Below are 18,670 nucleotides of genomic sequence, written 5' to 3' on the forward strand. Positions count from 1 at the left end.
AAAAAAATTAAAAAAAAAAACTTATTTAAAAAATATAAAAGTGAAAAATAGTTCGATTAGTACGTTGGTTTTATCCAGCACCTTTCATTTATTTCTCTCTCTACATTTCGCAGTTTTATCACATTTCACATCAGAGATAGAGATAGAGATAGAGATAGAGATAAAGATTTTACTCTCTTGTTCATCTCCAAAGGTAAAAGAATCCCAACTTCTCCTTCTTGTCTCTGTAAATCCTCTCACTCTCTCGCAAGTTCTGTGCCTCTGTAATTTTTTTTTTTTTTTTTTTTTGCACCAAGAAAAAGTATCTTTAATTTGTGAAATTGGCGATAATTTGTTCTGATTTGTTAAATTATTTTTTTTATTTTTGGTTTTGTGATTCGTTTACATGTGTAAAATTTCTCTCTTTCTCCTTTGTGGATGCAATCTCTCATGCCACTTCCTTTATTGCAGATATTTACTATTTAATTGTACTAATGTAATTGTGGTGAGGCTCAAATTTTGTGTTTTACAATGTGAATTCAGGTTTTGAAATCTGAACAGACAACTGGGTTTTGCTCAGAATTTGGTATAGTTAATTACTTGACATGGAAGGGGGTATGGATTTCTTGAATTGCCTTGACCTGGACATGTCGTTGCAAATTCTGATGTATTTGAAGGACCCATCTGATCTTGCCCGTGTTAGTTCTGTGTCACGGTCTTGGCGAGATTTCGGTGAGCTAAAACATGTTACATGTGTACATCTGTGTTTTCTCAAGTATTATAGTTCATAGACACATAGATTTTCTAATGCTCAATAATCCATTTCATTTTGAGTATCAGAGTTTGTAAGTAATTAAAATAGGTCTCTTGTTGAGTTGTTTGTAGTAGTATTAGAAACTTTAAGTAATTGGAAGTACATGGAGAAAAATGGTTGGTATTAATACATGCAAGTAGTAGTGATTATATGCATTAATTTTTAATGATTCTTTACTATAATATGATACAGATTTTTCACATAATTATAAAATAGAAAACATTGGGTAGTTTTTGCAGAGAAGTAGGTAATGAACTAGATTAGGGAAAGAGACTTATGAAGTAAGAAGACATTGTCATTTGGTAGAACTTTATGTTTTCCTAAAGCAAAAACGAATGAGAATGAATTGAAAGATTTAAACTCAAGAATGGACCGTTTGCATCTCTCAAATCTTATTTTTCCTCGAACTCTTTATAGTCCGCATCATTGTGTTTCTATCAATTTGTTAGTTTGAGAACTCTGAAACTACAGTGTTTGATTACTGGTTCAGAGCTTATGTGATTGAAATTTTGAGGGAAAATAATAATAGAAACCTCTTTTTCAAGGGGTTCAGTACCTGCGGGAAGTAAAGACACTGATAGTTTGAACTTTTTATGTACTGCAGTCATTGCAAATGGCCTTTTTAAGCAGTTGTGCTTGAGAATGTTTCCTCAGTTATCTAGAGTTGCTCGTGTTATGGAATTGAACAAATGTGGAGCAAAAGAGCCTGTAGAAGTTGGCTCTAGCTATTCAACGGAATGGGAATCTTTGGCAAGGAATCATAGGGTCTATGCTACTCTAGCTCGAGTTTGTACATCATTTCTTCCTGAGGATTGCATTTCAAAAGCAATTAGTGCTTCTAGCACTGATAATTATCCGGAAGAAAGTATTGAAAATACTCTGCGACCAGCAGATATTGTTCCACATAGACCTTTGTACTGGTCAAGTAAAGGGCAAAAGAATCCTGCAGTTCCTGAGACACTAATATACAAGCTGAAGTCTGAGTTTTGTGTTATTACTGAAATAAAGATACGCCCTTTCGAAGGTATGCGTCAACATTTCTGCAAACTATATGCCCTTCCAGTTTGTCTTGACCTTTTAAACATCTTTTAATGATGATGTGATCTGTCTATTTGTCCAGCTTACTTTCAGCCTGGTTCGCCTATATATTCCGCCAAATCTGTGCGGTTTCAAATGGGTCATCCAAAAAGCCCTAATGATTTAGGGAGTCGTCTTCTGGGTGACCCATTGCCTTCTGCTGATGACACTTTCATATGGACCTACACTTCACCAGAATTTCCAATGGCTCAGGTGTGTTCTAGTGCTACCTTCTGTATTTCCTGTTGTTTTTCCTTTTACTTTTTTATTTTTTGTTTTTTAAGTGTGTGTTGGGGGTGTTCTGGGTTGAGAGAATTGTTAGGGATATGGGGTGTCTATTTGATTACAACCATTAAGGAGCTGAAGTGCACAGGTGTTGTTATGCTAACACCTAGCTAAAATGAAACTTTCTTTGCCAACAAAATCGGCTTATTGTTTGATTATAGCATAAAATTAAAAATTAAAAAGAAGATTTGTTCTTCTGGTCTGCCTTCCACACCAGAACGGAGGGGCCAAGGATTCGAGGAGGTGGAATATGAAAGATATTTTAACTCAATTGGGCAGCCCATTCCTGATTAACTTACCTATACCTGAAAACATCAGCCCATCTAGCCACATGTGAAACTCTATTCATGCTTATATATGATGTGCAACTAAATTGAAAAGTTGAAAGTCGGTATGATTTATCAATTATAAGTGTAACTATAGATTCTAGGTCACTTGTCCTCACCCCCCTCATCTCATGAAGAGCCTGAAGTGAATTGAAGAAGCTGGATTTGGCAACAGCCTGAGAAGGAGCCATCAAATTGCCTGCCCTCTCTGCAAATACTTGGGTAATGTAAATAGTTACAGTCAATTTGATTTTTGCGCATATGTTACGTTAGACTGTGCGCAGGTCAGATTGTGCGGGTTGAGGGAAAAAAATTTAACCAATTTTCCATTAGTGGGTTTGAAAAATTCTAAACCACCGCCGTCGCACCAACATACAAAAATGGTGGGTCAGTTGAAAATTTGGGTGGTTTCAACTCAATGGATTGCGCAGGTTAGTTTTAGTTAAACTTCAAAATTTATTTTGCCATTTACGAATAAAATTTAAAAAGTATTTCCTCTAAAACCCATAAAATATTGAAGGATTTACAACAAAAATATAAACCATTAAAGGAAATAATAGGAAGTGACCACTTCTCATAAATCAAAGTACACGCGTCTTAAGTTATGAGTACTTTCTACATTTTTCTATATAAAAAAAGGCTTACCATATCCATGTCAATATTTATGCTTACAAATATGTTGGTGAAGTATGTCATTTTCTATATTAACATGTGTAAATCATGGATTTAATTTTTTTTTTTTTAAATCTTACATATTATATGAGATATAGATTAAAAAAGACATGAAATTATGTGTGTGTGTGTGTGTGTGTAGGCTGGTTGGGCAGGTCAGGCAGTTAGGGTGGATTGAGTTGGTTGGTGCACAAGCCTAATGTGATGAATTCCCCTCTGCAAAAGCTTCAGCAATGAAAGGGATTCAGATTCACCCTGATTTTTGTGCATATATGGAAGAACCCTAGCTAGTGAACTAATATATATAGCACAACACAGATAATGGATTTTATGCACACCATTCTATGGTAAGAAAGGTTGATCTTACTGTTTGATCGAAAAATAACACTGCTCCCCAGCCATAACGACATTAGGAATTCTTCCATGGTAATTGCATCCTTGTATGAGAAGTGCCCTCCCATTCTTATTGAAATTTTCAGTTCTACAAAATTAGACTCATCTGATATAAGATAAAAGCAAAGTACTTAAGATTTGTGAGATTACAATCTTTTCCTTTTCTGTTTTTGCGTGGCAGTTTTAATGATAACTTTGGATGATATGAAATCATTCATTCATTTTTCTTGCAATTTATAATAGCTGACTTCTTTAATGACTTTCTCTTGAACAGGAAAGTTGCTTGCAGAAGTTTACGCTTCCAGAACCTGTTCTTTGCATTGGTGGAATTTTGCAGATTGAGCTGCTGGGTAGGGTTCAGACACAAGAAGTGGATGGCTTATTCTATATTTGGTTTGTTCTATACACTCCTTTTCATAGTCTTGTTGCATACTCATCAATGGTTATGCTATGGAGGCCTTATTAAGCCTATGAAATGCTGATGTCCTTGATAGTATTTTACGGCCCATAAAAAATTATTTTTGTTTTCTTACATGCTACATATAATAAATATAATCTATACCATGTACCACTACTTTTAGGCTTCAACAAATTTATGAATTTCATTTCGTTCTGGCTGGAATGGCCAGAAAATTTCATGCCAGTACCTCGGGATGAATTCCGGACCATTCTGGTCTGTTTCAGCCATTCCGGCCTATTTCATGCTGGATTTATTTTTTTTATCCCTCATTTCACTCTAAAATCTAACTCCAAAGAAATCAAAGAAAAAGAAAAAGATGAGAAGAGAAGAGAGATTCAAAAGAGGTTCACGTTGATGAACGTGAGTGGTGCTTCGCCATGAGAGAATTCCTATGGTAGGGATGAGTGAAGAAGATACTGATATTTGCTGGGCTCTAGTTCTCACCATTTGTAAAGACATGCCTTTTGCAGTCCTTTTTTTGAGATTGCTGGGCTCTAGTTCACCATTTGCAAAGTCATGCTTTTTTTTGCAGTCCTTTTTTTTTAGAAGATCTGTGGCGATGGCCTTCAGTAAATTGCATCCGAATGAACCTACCTTTTTGAGTTTTTCTTTGTTTATCAGACTATCTGCTTCCAGTTTGTTTACCACACCATTCCAAGCAACAGCTTGTAAGATGAAATGATGTAATAAAAGTAGAAGATTGAAAAGACTTCATGAAAGAAAGATTTTAAAAATCTAGCCAATTGGGGTAGGAAAATTCTTGGAAGCTTCCTCTTTTACAAATGCCCCAACATCTATATTTATTTACAAAAGAACCAAATTGTCTTAGTTTTTTAAATTACTCATCTGATTAGTTTATTAGGAATTTTCTTTAATGTCTATATTAAAATCATTGATTTATATTATTATTTAACTAAATAATAAGTAATAAATTATTATATATATATATATACACACACACATAAAATTATATATTAGTGGTAACCCAAAACGGTACACCAAAATAGATCAGTACCGAAATACTCTGTTCCAATGGATGAACCAAAACGGGCGCTAAAATAGCATTCAAAACATTAGGCTTAAATAATTTTCGAAAAGTGATGTGCATTGCTTTATTGCTTTCGGTTCATACACATTGTTTTTACAAATTGGGCAATGTGAGGTAAAAGGTTACCCCTGGAGAGGGAAGGATAAGAGTAAATCCAGATAGGATTTACTGAAGCAGAAGGGGAAAAGGATAGACAATGAGATTAGTATTTCTGTGTCACCAATTTGCTACTATGTTCACCTCCTCTGCTTTGACTTATATTAGGAAATTTTCTAAAATCCATTTTCTTCTGCATGTAGGGATTATCATAGTATGTTATATCCCAAAGCCACATGGAAGAAAATTATGCAGCAGCTGATGAAGTTTGAATTTGATTGAATTAAACTTCATCAGCTGCTGCATAATTATCTTCCCTGTGACCTTGGGACATAACATAGTAAATAGTTTGTGCTCTTGGAAATTTGATTTTTTTTGAAAAAAAAAACTTTCCTTATAACACTTTCATCTTAATAATAGCCTAAGCTTTGTCAAAATGACTAGGGACTGACTTTTTTGACAAGTAAATCTGTTGAAAAAAGCATAACTAGAAAACACTAGTCCACAGGATGTATTTGGGTATACACCAATTACCAGGGACTGGCTTAAATTAACAGGCAGATGCCTAAAACTAGGGTCTGTTAGTTTCTGTGGAATATTAGGTTCAGTTAGTGTTTGTGGAATATTAAATTGTGAAAGGCTGGAAGGAAGTGTACCAATGAAATTTGATACAAGGTTATCAAAATTATTGCTGATTGGTATGCTATTATATTCACTGTATGCATGGTTCAACATTATCAATGCATGTAAATCTAGCCTCTCTCTCCCCCCACAGAAGCCTCCTACAAAAGAATGGCATGTAGGGCATATTTGTTTCTTTCCAAACTAATGATCTCCTCTTCTTGTGCTGCAAGTAAGATTAATGACAGAAAGTTTGCAATTTTCAGCATGTCTTATGTTCGAGTTATGGGGCGTCCCTTATCTCCAGCACTTCGTGTAGAAATTCTTGAGCCATCTGGGACATTTGTCTTGAAGAAGGACATGCAAGGCAAGTTTCATACCCAACCAGGTTTACCTGAGAATGAGGCCCGTGAAATCCCTAATGATCGATGGCAAAGACGTATCAGATATTTGCAACATTTTGTGGACATATTGCAGGGAAATGCAAACGTAGTAGAAATTGAAGAATATGAATCAGGTGAAGAGGAAGATGAAGCAGAGGAAGAATATCCTCTCTGAATTTGACATATGTTAGATAACTTATATCCAATCCCTCTAAACACCCCCCCACCCCAACAAAAAAAAAGGGGGAAAAATAAAATTAAATGTGTTTTTGAACTGAGTAGCTGCAAATGTTGCAGTAATTTATCATCTCAAGGCCTTTCTGTACGAAGAACTACGCAAAAAAAAAATCCACTTCCTATACAGTCTTTCTATCTAGTGTTGTATAGCCTTGACTTCTTCTTTTTCCCTGTTTTAGTGGTATTGCACTATTACTATTATCAGTATGAGCATCAATAATTATGTTCTCTCACTGTTGGTGAGTTTACTATGACTTACCAAGTTAAATCTTTTAATGTAGAGATGAAATTAGTTGGTTTGAAAGTAACTGATAGAAATTATTTGCAAATGGTGGAAATACTGAAATTAATTTGAAAGAAGGCCAGGTTGGGTTCCCATTTAAAACAATTGCTGTTGGAGGCAAATTTGCTTATGATGTCAGGGATCTTCTTAAACAATATTCAGTACCGAAAGTCAGGGGATGGCTATTGTTTTTAGTTTCCTACTTTCTATTTTGTGTGTAATATTTTTTCTTTCTTTTAAGTAGCTCTAGGACTTTGCAATTGTTACTATGACTGAAGTTTTGTGATTTTATTTAAGTTGTATTTTTATTTGCAAGTGTAGAGAGATGAATGTAGAAAGGCTCCCAAAGTAGCTTTGTAATATATGCCCATCCAACTTATTATAATAAATAAATAAATAAAAAAGAAAAAAGAAAGAAAGAAAGTAATATATAACCATACAAACATTTTGTTTATGATTATTTAGTGTCTTAGCGAACAACATTTTCTTTCAACTATTCTTTTATTTTGTGTACGTTTGTTTTTTCTTTTTTAATAATTCTTTTTTTTTTTTAATCCAAAATGTTAAAATGCCAAAATATGAGCAAACCTTTTTTTTTTTAAACAAAATTTCAGGAGGAGCTTTTTAACTATGACCCAAATGATTTAAAGACCGAATTTGTGACCGCCAAATTCTGGTTACAAGTCCCACCCATAAATTTAGAATTTCCTTATTTTACAATACCAAACACAACGACTGATAAATCCCCTCTCAGATTTTGGCTTCTTGTAAAATTTCAAATTCAAATCTTACCCAAACAAACCGTTATAAATTTATAGGTGCAATTTATATTGTTATGAAATTTACAATTTTATGTTTTAAAAGTGTTTATCCGTAATTTGGAAGTTATCACTTTATGCCCCTTGAGATGGCCTCTATTAGTCCTCCATAGTATTTACATGAAGGTAGATTGTAATTTACTTTTTTTATACATCAAAGTCTGAAAGAACCTATTATTTTTCATCAATATTAATTCACAAATGACAATCAATAATGTTCTAAGCCTACTAATGTTATAACTTTTTAAAGCATATTTAAAAAATTAAAAATTAAAAAGTCATAAGTTTTTATAACAGTATTCTAATTTTAACAATCACAATCTGCCTACCAAAAAATAAGGACATCTCTTGAGTCTTGACCATTCATTTAAAAATGACATTATTGTCTTGACCATTCTAATTTATTCATCACGGTTCAACCTCGGTTCGACCTCGGTCCAACCTCAAAAATCTTGAACCTCTTCGTTTTACGGTTCATTGAACGGTTCGGATCTGAAAACCTTGCTCCATAACCCGCCTCATCCTTTCAACAAATAATAATAATAATAATAATAATTAACTAAATGAATAAAGTTGTAAAAATGAGGGTTTTATAAAAGTCAATAACACATACACATCTCTTTCAACAACCATAGCATATATTCAGATTCATAAGCACAGAGCAACACTTTGCTTGGCATAAAAATCCTAGCAAGCAATAGGATTTAGAAGTAGAATGGTTGGTTATCTTGCAATAAGATTTGGAGGGGGATTTATTTCAAGTGGTTAAAGTAACAACTAACAACTTCCAAATCAAAGATAAACATTTTTAAAGCGAGTCTAATAATAGGTGGATAAATTGTAATTAACCATTTATATAATCATAAATTGCTATTTATGTTGTTTGTAAATATTACTTAGAATAAAAAAATCAATTGAATTAATCAAAATTTTACCAATAATAATAATAAATAAATATATAAAACAAAAAGGTGTATATATGGATTGAGGCTAGTGTATAATAAAATTTAGTGAAAAGTTAACAAATGTCCTAAGGACATTGGTTTAAGAGCTATTTTAGAACCTTGTTATGGAAAAAAAAAAAAAAGTAACTAACTTTTTGATAATTTTTTATATTTTTCATAAAATCAGTATTAAAACTTTTTAAAAATAGTTTATTAATTATTGTCCTAAGGACATCCATTAACAAAACTCATAAGTCATAAAAGTTACTAGTGTGCCAAGTGGATATCCTACCTAATTGCTGCGAGTTGTAAACTTGTAATGTTAAAAAAATTATCTCTCTCTCTCTCTCTCTCTCCCCGCTAGAGCAGCAGAAAAAATACTTGGTACTTGGTAGTTGACACTTGTCAGTAGCTAAATCCTAACAACTCAATCCTTGGATTTTGCCTAAAATTCATGATGCCCCTTCCCATATAACTTTTTTAAGATATAAATTTAAACACATCCTGTTCCTTTACACTCATGCCATTTAATTCTTCAAATGTTGTTTTGTCATATAAGACAAAACCAAGACTATTATAAAATTATATAAAAGAAAAAAAAAAAAAAAAACACTACGCACACTTGGCTCGATGGTCACTCTACAAGTATAAGTGTTTGTGGGATGTAGGAGTAAAAGCTGGGTTTAAGTTTCCAAGAGGAGGAGGTATGCCATGCATCAAATGCATGTTTTCTCTCTCTCACATGGAGGTGGATCCCACATGAACATGCATTCGATGCATGGTGTATTTTTTAGACTAGGGAGCAAACATGGGGTATTTTCTAAAAAACATGCATTCTACAAAGAGTTTCACACATATACACTTAGATTTAGACTATAATATAATTTCTATTTTGTATAATTAAAAAAAAAAAAAAAAACTCAACTCAATTATTGGGCACATACTAGTCGGTTCAACTTGTTAAGTTTCGAGTTAAAATATCGAGTAAGTACACTAAAAATTAATTGATGTCTTGTTCATAAATACTTGGCGTGATGGTTACTCTATAAGTATAAGTGTTTGTGGAGTGTGAAGGTAAAAGCCGAGTTCAAGTTTCCAAGAAGAGGAGATATGCCATACATCAGATGCATTTTTTTCTCTCTCACATGGAGGTAAACTCCACACAAACATGCATTCGATGCATGATATATTTTTTAGACTAGGGAGGAAACATGGGGAATTTTCTAAGAAACATGCATCCCACATGGAGTACATATATATACTTTTTTTTTTTTTTGAGAAATGAGTACATATATATATACTTAGATTTAGACTATAATATAATTTTTATCTTGTATAAAAAATAAAAATAAAAAAAGATAAAAATGCAAAATTAACCCTCTAATTTTTAGTATTTTTTATTTCAATCATCTAACTTTTAGTTTTGTCATTTCAGTTCTCTAATTTTTAATTGTTGTCAATTTGTTACTCCGTTAAACTCCAATTATGTCATGTCATTAATTGAGCCAAAACGATGTCGTTTTGGTTTTTTTTTTTTTATAATAAATTTTTATTAATAAATTTTGGAATTTAAAGAAAATAAAAATAAAAATAAAAATAAAATAAAAAACCGAGGTCACCCAAATCACTCACTGAAATTTACATCTCACAACCTTACCTTCCCAAACACCAAAATCCCCTCCCACCCTTATCTCCACCATTCCTTTCTCGGCTTTTCAAGTTTGCCCTCTATCGCTGCCACCACTCCTCCTCCTCCTCTTCCTCTGATAACTGATGGTGGGACTCGCTCCTCAAGAGCACAATCAAGACCTTCGATTCTTTCTTCAATCCTTGCCCAAATGATCTTCACAAAGACGTTGGAATTGCCGCCGACGACAATGAAGAGAAACGACGCAAAGAAGAAGACTGGAATTGGGAAAGCATTTCGACGAAATCGACTCCCAAGAGCAACTTGTCTCTATCTTGAAGGTATAAAGGTTTTTCATTTTTGGGTTCTTTACGTTTTCTAATTATTTTTATTTATTTTAGTTCTGTTTTTCCATATTTGGTTCCATTTCTTGTTAGTAATTTGACCATTAATAAGTGCGTGTTATGTTAATATCAGTGAGTGATTTGGTTGTGGAATGATTTACAAGCTTTTGTCAGTGAGTGATTTGGGTGTGTAATGATTCCTCGGGGTTTTTTTTTTTTTTTTTTTTTTTTTTTTTAATTTTTAATTTTCTTTGAATTCTGAAATTTATTTATAAAAAAAACCTAAAACGACTAAGTTTTGGCTCAATTAACGACAGGAAAATACTGGAATTTAACGGTAGACGTGTGCAAAAAACCGAGGAATCGAACAAATTGACTGAACCATTGCCAAAATTTCGGTTCAGTTTCGGTTTCACTTTTTAAAAACTGAAATTTTCGGTTTTGGTTTCGGTTCTAGATTTTTTCACCCCGAAACCGACTAAACTGACCAATATATATATTTAAGTAACTTTAATCAGTGGCTTAACCGAAATGAGTGGTATGCTCCTTGTGGTTTGGCTAGTTGATCCAGTGTTCGAGCCCTCTTTTATTTAAAATACGGAAATACCCCTCTTTTATTTCTTCCCTTTTCTTTTCTTCGGCCCCCCTTACGCAACCTTTTCTCTCAATTTTTTCTGTCTCTTTCTACCCTTTTCCTTGGAATCTCTCCGAGTTTCTTCTCTTCGCTTCAGATCGATGAAGACCAACTGTAACAGATCTCTACTTCCCTGATCTTTCGTATATCTCAGATTCTCATATAATCGGTGAGTTTTTTTTACACTTTAGGCTGTGTTTGTTTTGTTTCGTTTATACTGAGAATTTTTTTTTTTTTTTTTCTTTCAAGTGAACGGTGATTTTGCTTTAGAGTGATCTGTGTGAAAAGTTTTGAGCTTGTGGTTTTTATCGATTCTGAGTGTGATTTTATATGCTTTGGTTTTTGCTTTATCGTTTGAAAGAGTGTGGTTTTGAAAATCTCAATAACCCTCTCTTTGGAAAACTGAAAACCGACTGAAACCGAAATACACCGAAACCGATGGTTTTCCAGCCATTTCGGTTGAGAATTTCACCAACCGAAATATTCGGTTTCGGTTGGCCATGCCCATACATACCGACCGAAACCGAACCGAGCACACCCCTATTTAATGGATTACCAAATTGACAACAATTGAAAGTTAAATGACTGAAATGACAAAACTGAAAGTTAGAGAACTAAAATGAAAAAGACTGAAAGTTAGAGGCACAGTTTTGCATTTTTGCCAAAATTTTTTTTAAAAAAAGACTCAACTCAATTATTGGGTACATACTAGTCGGTTCAAGCTCATATCTTGGCTAGGCAAGCCAAATTTTTGAATGTGTGTAATATTTGTGTAGAGGATACTCCACCCAGTATAGCAGATCAAGTTCAAATAGATGTAGGCGAATGTAACTTTATTTCTAGTTAATGAAAGCATTTGAAAGGGCTGATTATCAAAAAAAAAAAAAAAAACTTGTTAAGTTTGGAGTTAATATATCAAATAAGTACACTAAAAATTAATTGTTGTCTTATTAGTAAATACAAGGGTTGAAATCGTATAAAATTTATTTAAAAAAATTCTCTTGCATATATAGTAAGACATCTTTTTCTTGTAGATAAGACAGATAAGATAAAAAAAATTACGACTTGTCCGTTTTATGATTGTTCTTTAGTAACAGTTAAGCTAAGTGAAACCAATGAGACTGTCATGGGTTGGTGGGAGATTTATCTTTGGTCAAAACTTTGTTTCTCTATAATTTGCAGTTTTATCGTATGACTTCTGAGATAGAGATATACTCCCTTGTTTCTCTGTAAATCCTCTCTTTCTGTCTTGCTCTGTGCCTTTTCAATTTATGATTTGTGAAATTGGTGATAATTTGTTTCAATTGTTAAACTTCTTTTTAATTTATTTATTTTTTAATCTAGTAAGTTTCTGTGATTCATTTTCATGAAGAAAATTTATCTCTTCCCCTCTGTCTATGCAATCTCTTCTCATGTCTCTTCCTTAAAAAGAAAAAAAGAAAAAAAAAAGTTTTACTTTTTCTTTTTCCTGAACTAGTGAAAATTTGAAGTAATTGTATTATTTTTGCATAATTAACGTAATTTTATTATTTAATTGTGTTAATGTAATTGTGATGAGGCTAAAGATTTGTGTTTTACAATGTCAATTCAGGCTCTGAAATCTAAACAGACAACAGAATTTGTAGTAGTTGATTACTTGACATGGAAGTATGCATAGATTTCTTGAATTGGCTCGACCCGGACATATCAGTGCAAATTCTGATGTATTTGGAGGACCCATCTGATCTTGTCCATGCTAGTTCTGTGTCACGGTCTTGGCGAGATTTCGGTGAGCTAAAACAGTTTTACATGTGTATATTTCTGCTTTCTTCAGTATCATAGTTCATTGACTCATAGATTTTTCTAATGCTACATACCCCCCAATTCATTTTGAGTATCATAGTTTATAAGTAAATAAAAATAGCTCTCTAGTTGAATTGTTAGTAGTAGTATAAGCAAATTTAGTAAATGGAAGTTTATGGAGAAAAATGTTTGGTATTTATACATGCAAGTAGTAGTGTTTTTTTTTTTTTTTTAATGATTCATTACTGTTATAGGATATAGATTTTGCACATAATTATAAAATAGAAAACTTGGTCATATGGGTAATCTTTGCAAAAGAAGGTAATGGACTACATTAGGGAAAGAGACTATTTAAGTAAAGAGATATTGTCATTTGGTAGAACTTTATGTTTTCATTAAGGCGAAAATGAAAGAGAATGAACTGAAAGTGCCAATGAGCTCTAGCTCAACTAGCACCTCCTCCCCTTGCCAATGCTAGGTGGAGGGTAAGGTCGTAGACTCAAGACCCACCATGTGTGTAACTTGCTAATCAAAAAAAAAAAAGATTAACCTCTGTTCATATAGTTGTAGTGTCTGATTACAGCTTTAATGCTGTAGGTAGCACCTTACATGTTATTATACTTTATGATTTGATCCATTGGTTGATATGCTGTACTTGTTTCAGTACTTGTGTGACACGGGACAGGGATGGGCTCTCATACCAATTTTGATGTAGGATCTTTACAAATTTAACACTAAATTGAATTCTTGATGAAACTTATGGGCCTTTGGTACAGCCAAGGACACCCCATTCCGGAAAATCTGGAATTTACCAAATTGCTCTTATTCTAATAAAATTTAATTAAAACTGAACCAGCAACTTCCTAACCTAAAAACCCTAATACTAAGACTCAATAATAACTATAGTAACCCATGAAAGGTGTCAAGAAAGTCCCACATCAATACTAGACCACAAATCTTGAATCTTTTGGTATTTAATCTTGTTTTTCCTTGAACTCTTTATTGTCCGCATCATTGTGTTTCTATCAATTTGATAGTTTGAGAACTCTGAAACTAGAGTGTTTAATTACTAGTTCAGAGCTTATGTGATTGAAATTTTGAGAAAAAAAAATAATAATAGAAAACTCTTTTTTAAGGGGTTTCAGTGCCTGCAGGAACTAAAGATACTGATTACTGATAGTTTGAACTTTTTATGTACTGCAGTAATTGCAAATGGCCTTTTTAAGCACTTGTGCTTGAGAATGTTTCCTCAGTTATCTAGAGTTGCTCGTGTTATGGAATTGAACAAATGTGGAGCAAAAGAGCCTGTAGAAGTTGGCTCTAGCTATTCAATGGAATGGGAATCTTTGGCAAGGGATCATAGGGTCTATGCTACTTTAGCTCAAGTTTGTACATCATTTATTGTTGAGGATTGCATTTCCGAAGCAATTAGTGCTTCTAGCACTGATCATTATCCAGATGAAAGTATTCATAATACTCTCCTACCAGCATATACATGGAGAGCTTCATACTGGTCAAGTAAAGGGCAAAGTAATCCTGCGGTGCCTGAGACACTAATATACAAGCTGAAGTCTGAGTTTTGTGTTATTACTGAAATAAATATATGCCCTGGCCAAGGTATGTGTCAAAACTTCTGCAAACCATGTGAGCTTCCTTTTTTTCTTGACCTTTGAAAAGTCTTTTAATGATGATGTGATATGTCTATTTGTTTAGAACTTTTATCGAGTTTGCATATATATTCTTCCAATTCTGTTCGATTTCGAATGGGTCATACCAAAGGCCCTAATGATTTAGGGAGTCGTCATCTGGGTGACTCATTGCCTTGTAATGCTGATGACACTTTCATTTGGACTTATACTTCACCAGAATTCCCAATGGCTCAGGTGTGTTCTAGTACTACTTTCTGTATTTTTTTTGGGTGTGTTGGGGTGGGTTCTGGATTGAGAGAATTGTTAGGGATTTGGCATGTCTATTGCTGAAGTGCATTTTTGCAGGCATTGCTCTGTTAACACCCTCTAAAATGCAATTTTCTTTGCCAACATCTACTTATTGTTTGATTATGGGCTATGGCATACAATATCCTTTTTATTCTTCTGGTCTGCCTTCCGTGCTGCCATAATAGGTTTTCAGCACCGCTTCCTCCGCACACACCCCCAACCCACCCCCCCCCCCCCCCAAAAAAAAAAAAAAAATCAATAGCCAGGATTGGAGGAGGTGGAACATGAAAGATATTTTAACCCATTTGGGATGCCCATTCCTGATCATCTTACCTATACCTGAACACAGCAGCCCATCTAGCCTCCATATGTAGAACTCTATTCATGCCTGAACACAGCAGCCCATCTAGCCTCCATATGTAGAACTCTATTCATGCTTATATATGATGTAATACTATTTTGATAAGTTGGAAAAGTGGGTATGACTTATCAATTATAAGTGCAACTATAGATGTAGGTCACTTGTCCTCACCCCCTCATTTCATGTTGCACCTGAAGTGAATTTAAGAAGCTGGATTTGGCAACTGCCTGAGAATGAGCCATCAATTTGCCTACCTTCTCGGCAAAAGCTTCAGTAATTCAAAGATTTGCAATTAAGTAATAACCTGATTTTTGCATGTGATGTATTCCCCTCTACAAAAGCTTCAGCAATGAAAGGGATTCAGAGTCACCCTGATTTTTGCTCATATGTGGCATATTCCCTTCACTGAATAGCAGTGTTATCACAGCTGCTTGGATATTCCATTCAATGTAGCGGTTCCATTAGTATTCCTTCTCTGGGAGACCTGATTTGAGCCTCCTACAATCAATCACAAGCTATACATTAGACATTAATACAAGCATCTAATTCTGAAATGGGGTTGGAGACAAATTCCCTAAGCATAGTTTCTGTGAAGCTTTTATTTTGAAGACTGTTTTTGTTTGTGTTCAGTGTGTATGCATGGAAAAACCCTAGATAGCAAACTAATATATAGATTAACTGATATATCACAAAACAGATAATGGATTTTATGTATGCCTTTTTGTGGTAAAGAAAGGTGGATCAAAAATATATTATTCTCCAGCCATTACCACATTATGGATCCTTCGATGTTAAGTGCCTCCTTTTATGAGAAGTGCCCTCCCATTCTAAACCAGAGTTTTTTTTTTTTTTTAATCAAAAGAAAGGCAGATTCTTTCTGTCAATACGAAAGTGCTTGACCTGATTGGAGCTTCCTACAATCAATCACAGGCTATGAAACAGAAATTTATATAAGCCATCCTATTCTGAAATAAGGTTGAAGGCAGCAATTTCCTGAAAGCTTAGGCAAAGTTTCTGTGAAGCTTTTATTTTGAATACTGTTTTTGGTTGTGCACACAGAAGAACATTAGCTAGTGAACTAATATGTAGATTAACTGATATATATATAGCACAACGCAGATAATGGATTTTATGCACACCTTTTTATAGTAAAGAAAGGCTGATGATCTTACCATTTGATCGAAAAATAATATTGTTCTCCAGCCATAACCAAGTTATGAATCCTTCTGTGGTAATTATCTCCTGTTATGAGAAGTGTTCTCCCATTCTTAACCAGAGATTTATTTTATTTAAAAAAAAAAAATCAAAAGGCAAATTTTGCATTAATTTAAAAGAGCTTGTACATCAGAAATAATATATTTGTCCAAAAACACTGGATTGTCCCCCTAACCGCACTTCCGTACTTATTGAAATTTTCAGTTCTACAAAAGTGGATTCGTCTAATATAAGATAAAAGCAAACTACTTAAGATTTGTGAGATTACACTAGTTTTTTATGGTAGTTTTAACAGTAACTTAGGATGATAATGAAATCATTCATTCACTTAATCTTGCAATTTATTGTCTTCTGCCTTCAATTAATTTTTGGCTGAGGTCTATCTGAATGCTATTTTCTCTCTCTTCATCTTATTGTTTGGAAATAGCTGACTTCTTTAATGACTTTCTCATGAGCAGGAAGGTTGCTTGCAGAATTTTAGGCTTCCAGAACCTGTTCTTTGCATTGGTGGAATTTTGCAGATTGAGCTGCTGGGTAGGGTCCAGAGAAATGAAATAGATGGCTTATTCTATATATGGTTTGTGCTATACACTTCTTTTCAGATTCTTGTTTCATACTCATTTATGATTATGCTATGGAGGACTTATTAAGCCCTTGATCAACAGGATCCGTATTTTAAGGGCCATAGTTTTTTTTTTTTTCCTGCACATGCTACATTTAAATTATAATCTATACAAATTATAATCTATACTATGCCTCACAATTTTGAGTCTTAAATAATTTTTGAAAAGTGATGTCCATTGCTCTATTGCTTTCGGTTCATACACATCATTTTTACATACTAGTCAAGAAGAGGTAAAAGTTTATCCCTGGAGAGGGAAGGATAAGTCATTTCCATATAGAATTTACTGAACCAGAAGGAAAAAAGGATAAGACTACATTAGTATTTTTTCTGACACCAATTTGCTGCTTGGTTCACCTCCACCACTTTGACTTATATTAGGAAATTTTCGAAATCTATTTTCTTCTGTGAGAAGGGATTTTTATAGTAATAGTTCATGCTCTTGAAAATCTGATTTTTTTTTTTTTTTTTTTTACTTTACTTTCCTTTTAACACTTACATCTTAATAATAGCCTAAGCTTATTGTCAGAATGGCTAGGAACTGGCTTTTTTTACAAGTAAATTTATTGAAAAAAGTGTAGCATGGGAACACTAGTACACAGAATGTATTCGGGTGATTCACCAATGACCAGGGATGGGGCTTAACTGGGTTCTATTTGCTTTTATGGAATATTAAATAGCGGAAGCCTTGAAGTGTACTAATGAAATTTGATGCAAGGTTATCAAACTTACTGCTGTATTGTTATGCTATTATATACACTGTATGTATGGCACAACATGATCAATTCATGTAAATTCAGCCTCTCCCCTCACAGAAGCATCCCACAAAAAATGGCTTGTAGGGGACAGTTTCTTCTTTTCAAATTAATGATTTCCTCTCCTTGTGCTGCAAATTTAACTAACTGCAGAAAGTTGTTTGTAAATTTCAGCGTGTCTTATGTTCAAGTTGTGGGGCGTACCTTATCTCCAACATTTTGTGTAGAAATTCTCGAGCCATCTGGGACATTTGTCTTGAAGAATGACATGCAGGGCAAGTTTTATACCCCACCAAGTTTACCCAAGAATGAGGCCCATGAAATCTCTGATGATCAATTGCAAAGAGGTTTCAGATATTGGCAACATTTTGTGAACAGATTGGAGGGAAACGAAAATGCAGTAGAATTCATTGAAGAATATGAATCTGGTGAAGAGGAAGATGAAGCAGAGGTAGAATATACTCTCTGAATTTGTTATATGTTATATCCAAAAAAATAAATAAATAAAACAAAAGAAAACAAAAGCAAAATCTACTTCCTATGCAGTCTTTCTATCTAGTGTTGTATAGCCTTGAATATTGTTTTTCACTGTTGTAGTGGTATTACTATTACTATTACCAGTATTTTCCAACGAGACTTAGAAATTTTCAGGTCAGTGAGCATGTTGTGACAAAACAGCAAATCACTGCTCGTTCTATATTGATGGCCTAATGGCCTAGTGGTGCAATGATGCTCGGCCTCAAACATAATGGTTCACTAGTATGAGAGCATCTCCAATAGGCTCTCTAAAGCCTTATTTGGAGAGCAAACACAGAAAAATCATCCTCCAACAAACTCTCTATCTCTATTTTTTTTTTAGATTTGCTACAGTAGCTCTCCAGGTCTGGAGAGCTACTGTAGAAACTCCAAAGCCTTTTTCTCTATTAAAAAAATACCGGTTGGATTAAGATATTATTT

At 33.8% G+C, this 18,670-nt stretch overlaps 2 protein-coding genes across 5 annotated transcripts; both read left to right on the forward strand.

Moving 5' to 3' along the window:
- The first annotated feature begins 62 nt into the window (after positions 1–62).
- Positions 63–6,642, forward strand: LOC126697009 (F-box protein At4g00755-like). Of its 2 annotated transcripts, none has more exons than XM_050393795.1 (6): positions 63–193; positions 523–711; positions 1,398–1,817; positions 1,914–2,083; positions 3,821–3,939; positions 6,038–6,642. In XM_050393795.1, the coding sequence occupies exons 2-6, from the start codon at positions 585–587 to the stop codon at positions 6,327–6,329; spliced, it is 1,128 nt and encodes a 375-aa protein (XP_050249752.1). In that variant the 5' UTR covers positions 63–193; positions 523–584; the 3' UTR covers positions 6,330–6,642. The 2 variants fall into 2 exon arrangements, with proteins under 2 accessions (XP_050249752.1, XP_050249753.1); XM_050393796.1 differs by having other exon boundaries at positions 111–226.
- Positions 6,643–10,061: 3,419 nt separating this feature from the next.
- LOC126697010 (F-box protein At4g00755-like) lies at positions 10,062–18,368 on the forward strand. 3 transcript variants are annotated; one of them, XM_050393798.1, is made up of 6 exons: positions 10,062–10,404; positions 12,633–12,809; positions 14,027–14,440; positions 14,537–14,706; positions 16,795–16,913; positions 17,888–18,368. In XM_050393798.1, the coding sequence occupies exons 2-6, from the start codon at positions 12,683–12,685 to the stop codon at positions 18,180–18,182; spliced, it is 1,125 nt and encodes a 374-aa protein (XP_050249755.1). In that variant the 5' UTR covers positions 10,062–10,404; positions 12,633–12,682; the 3' UTR covers positions 18,183–18,368. The 3 variants fall into 3 exon arrangements, with proteins under 3 accessions (XP_050249755.1, XP_050249756.1, XP_050249754.1); XM_050393799.1 differs by lacking the exon at positions 10,062–10,404 and adding an exon at positions 10,999–11,210 and having other exon boundaries at positions 14,603–14,706; XM_050393797.1 differs by lacking the exon at positions 10,062–10,404 and adding an exon at positions 11,010–11,210.
- The last annotated feature ends 302 nt before the right edge of the window (positions 18,369–18,670 follow it).

Source organism: Quercus robur, chromosome 8 (assembly GCF_932294415.1).
Source record: "Quercus robur chromosome 8, dhQueRobu3.1, whole genome shotgun sequence".
Lineage (NCBI taxonomy): Eukaryota > Viridiplantae > Streptophyta > Magnoliopsida > Fagales > Fagaceae > Quercus > Quercus robur.

What these genes read in the sequence shown, in the direction of transcription:
- LOC126697010 (XM_050393798.1), top strand. Translation starts at nt 12,683, where the DNA reads ATGGAAGTATGCATAGATTTCTTGAATTGGCTCGACCCGGACATATCA. An exon ending in CAGAATTCCCAATGGCTCAG is followed by an intron (nt 14,707 to 16,794) that starts GTGTGTTCTAGT and finishes TCTCATGAGCAG; the next exon opens with GAAGGTTGCTTGCAGAATTT. An exon ending in GATGGCTTATTCTATATATG is followed by an intron (nt 16,914 to 17,887) that starts GTTTGTGCTATA and finishes TGTAAATTTCAG; the next exon opens with CGTGTCTTATGTTCAAGTTG.
- LOC126697009 (XM_050393795.1), top strand. Translation starts at nt 585, where the DNA reads ATGGAAGGGGGTATGGATTTCTTGAATTGCCTTGACCTGGACATGTCG. An exon ending in AAAGATACGCCCTTTCGAAG is followed by an intron (nt 1,818 to 1,913) that starts GTATGCGTCAAC and finishes CTATTTGTCCAG; the next exon opens with CTTACTTTCAGCCTGGTTCG. An exon ending in GATGGCTTATTCTATATTTG is followed by an intron (nt 3,940 to 6,037) that starts GTTTGTTCTATA and finishes TGCAATTTTCAG; the next exon opens with CATGTCTTATGTTCGAGTTA.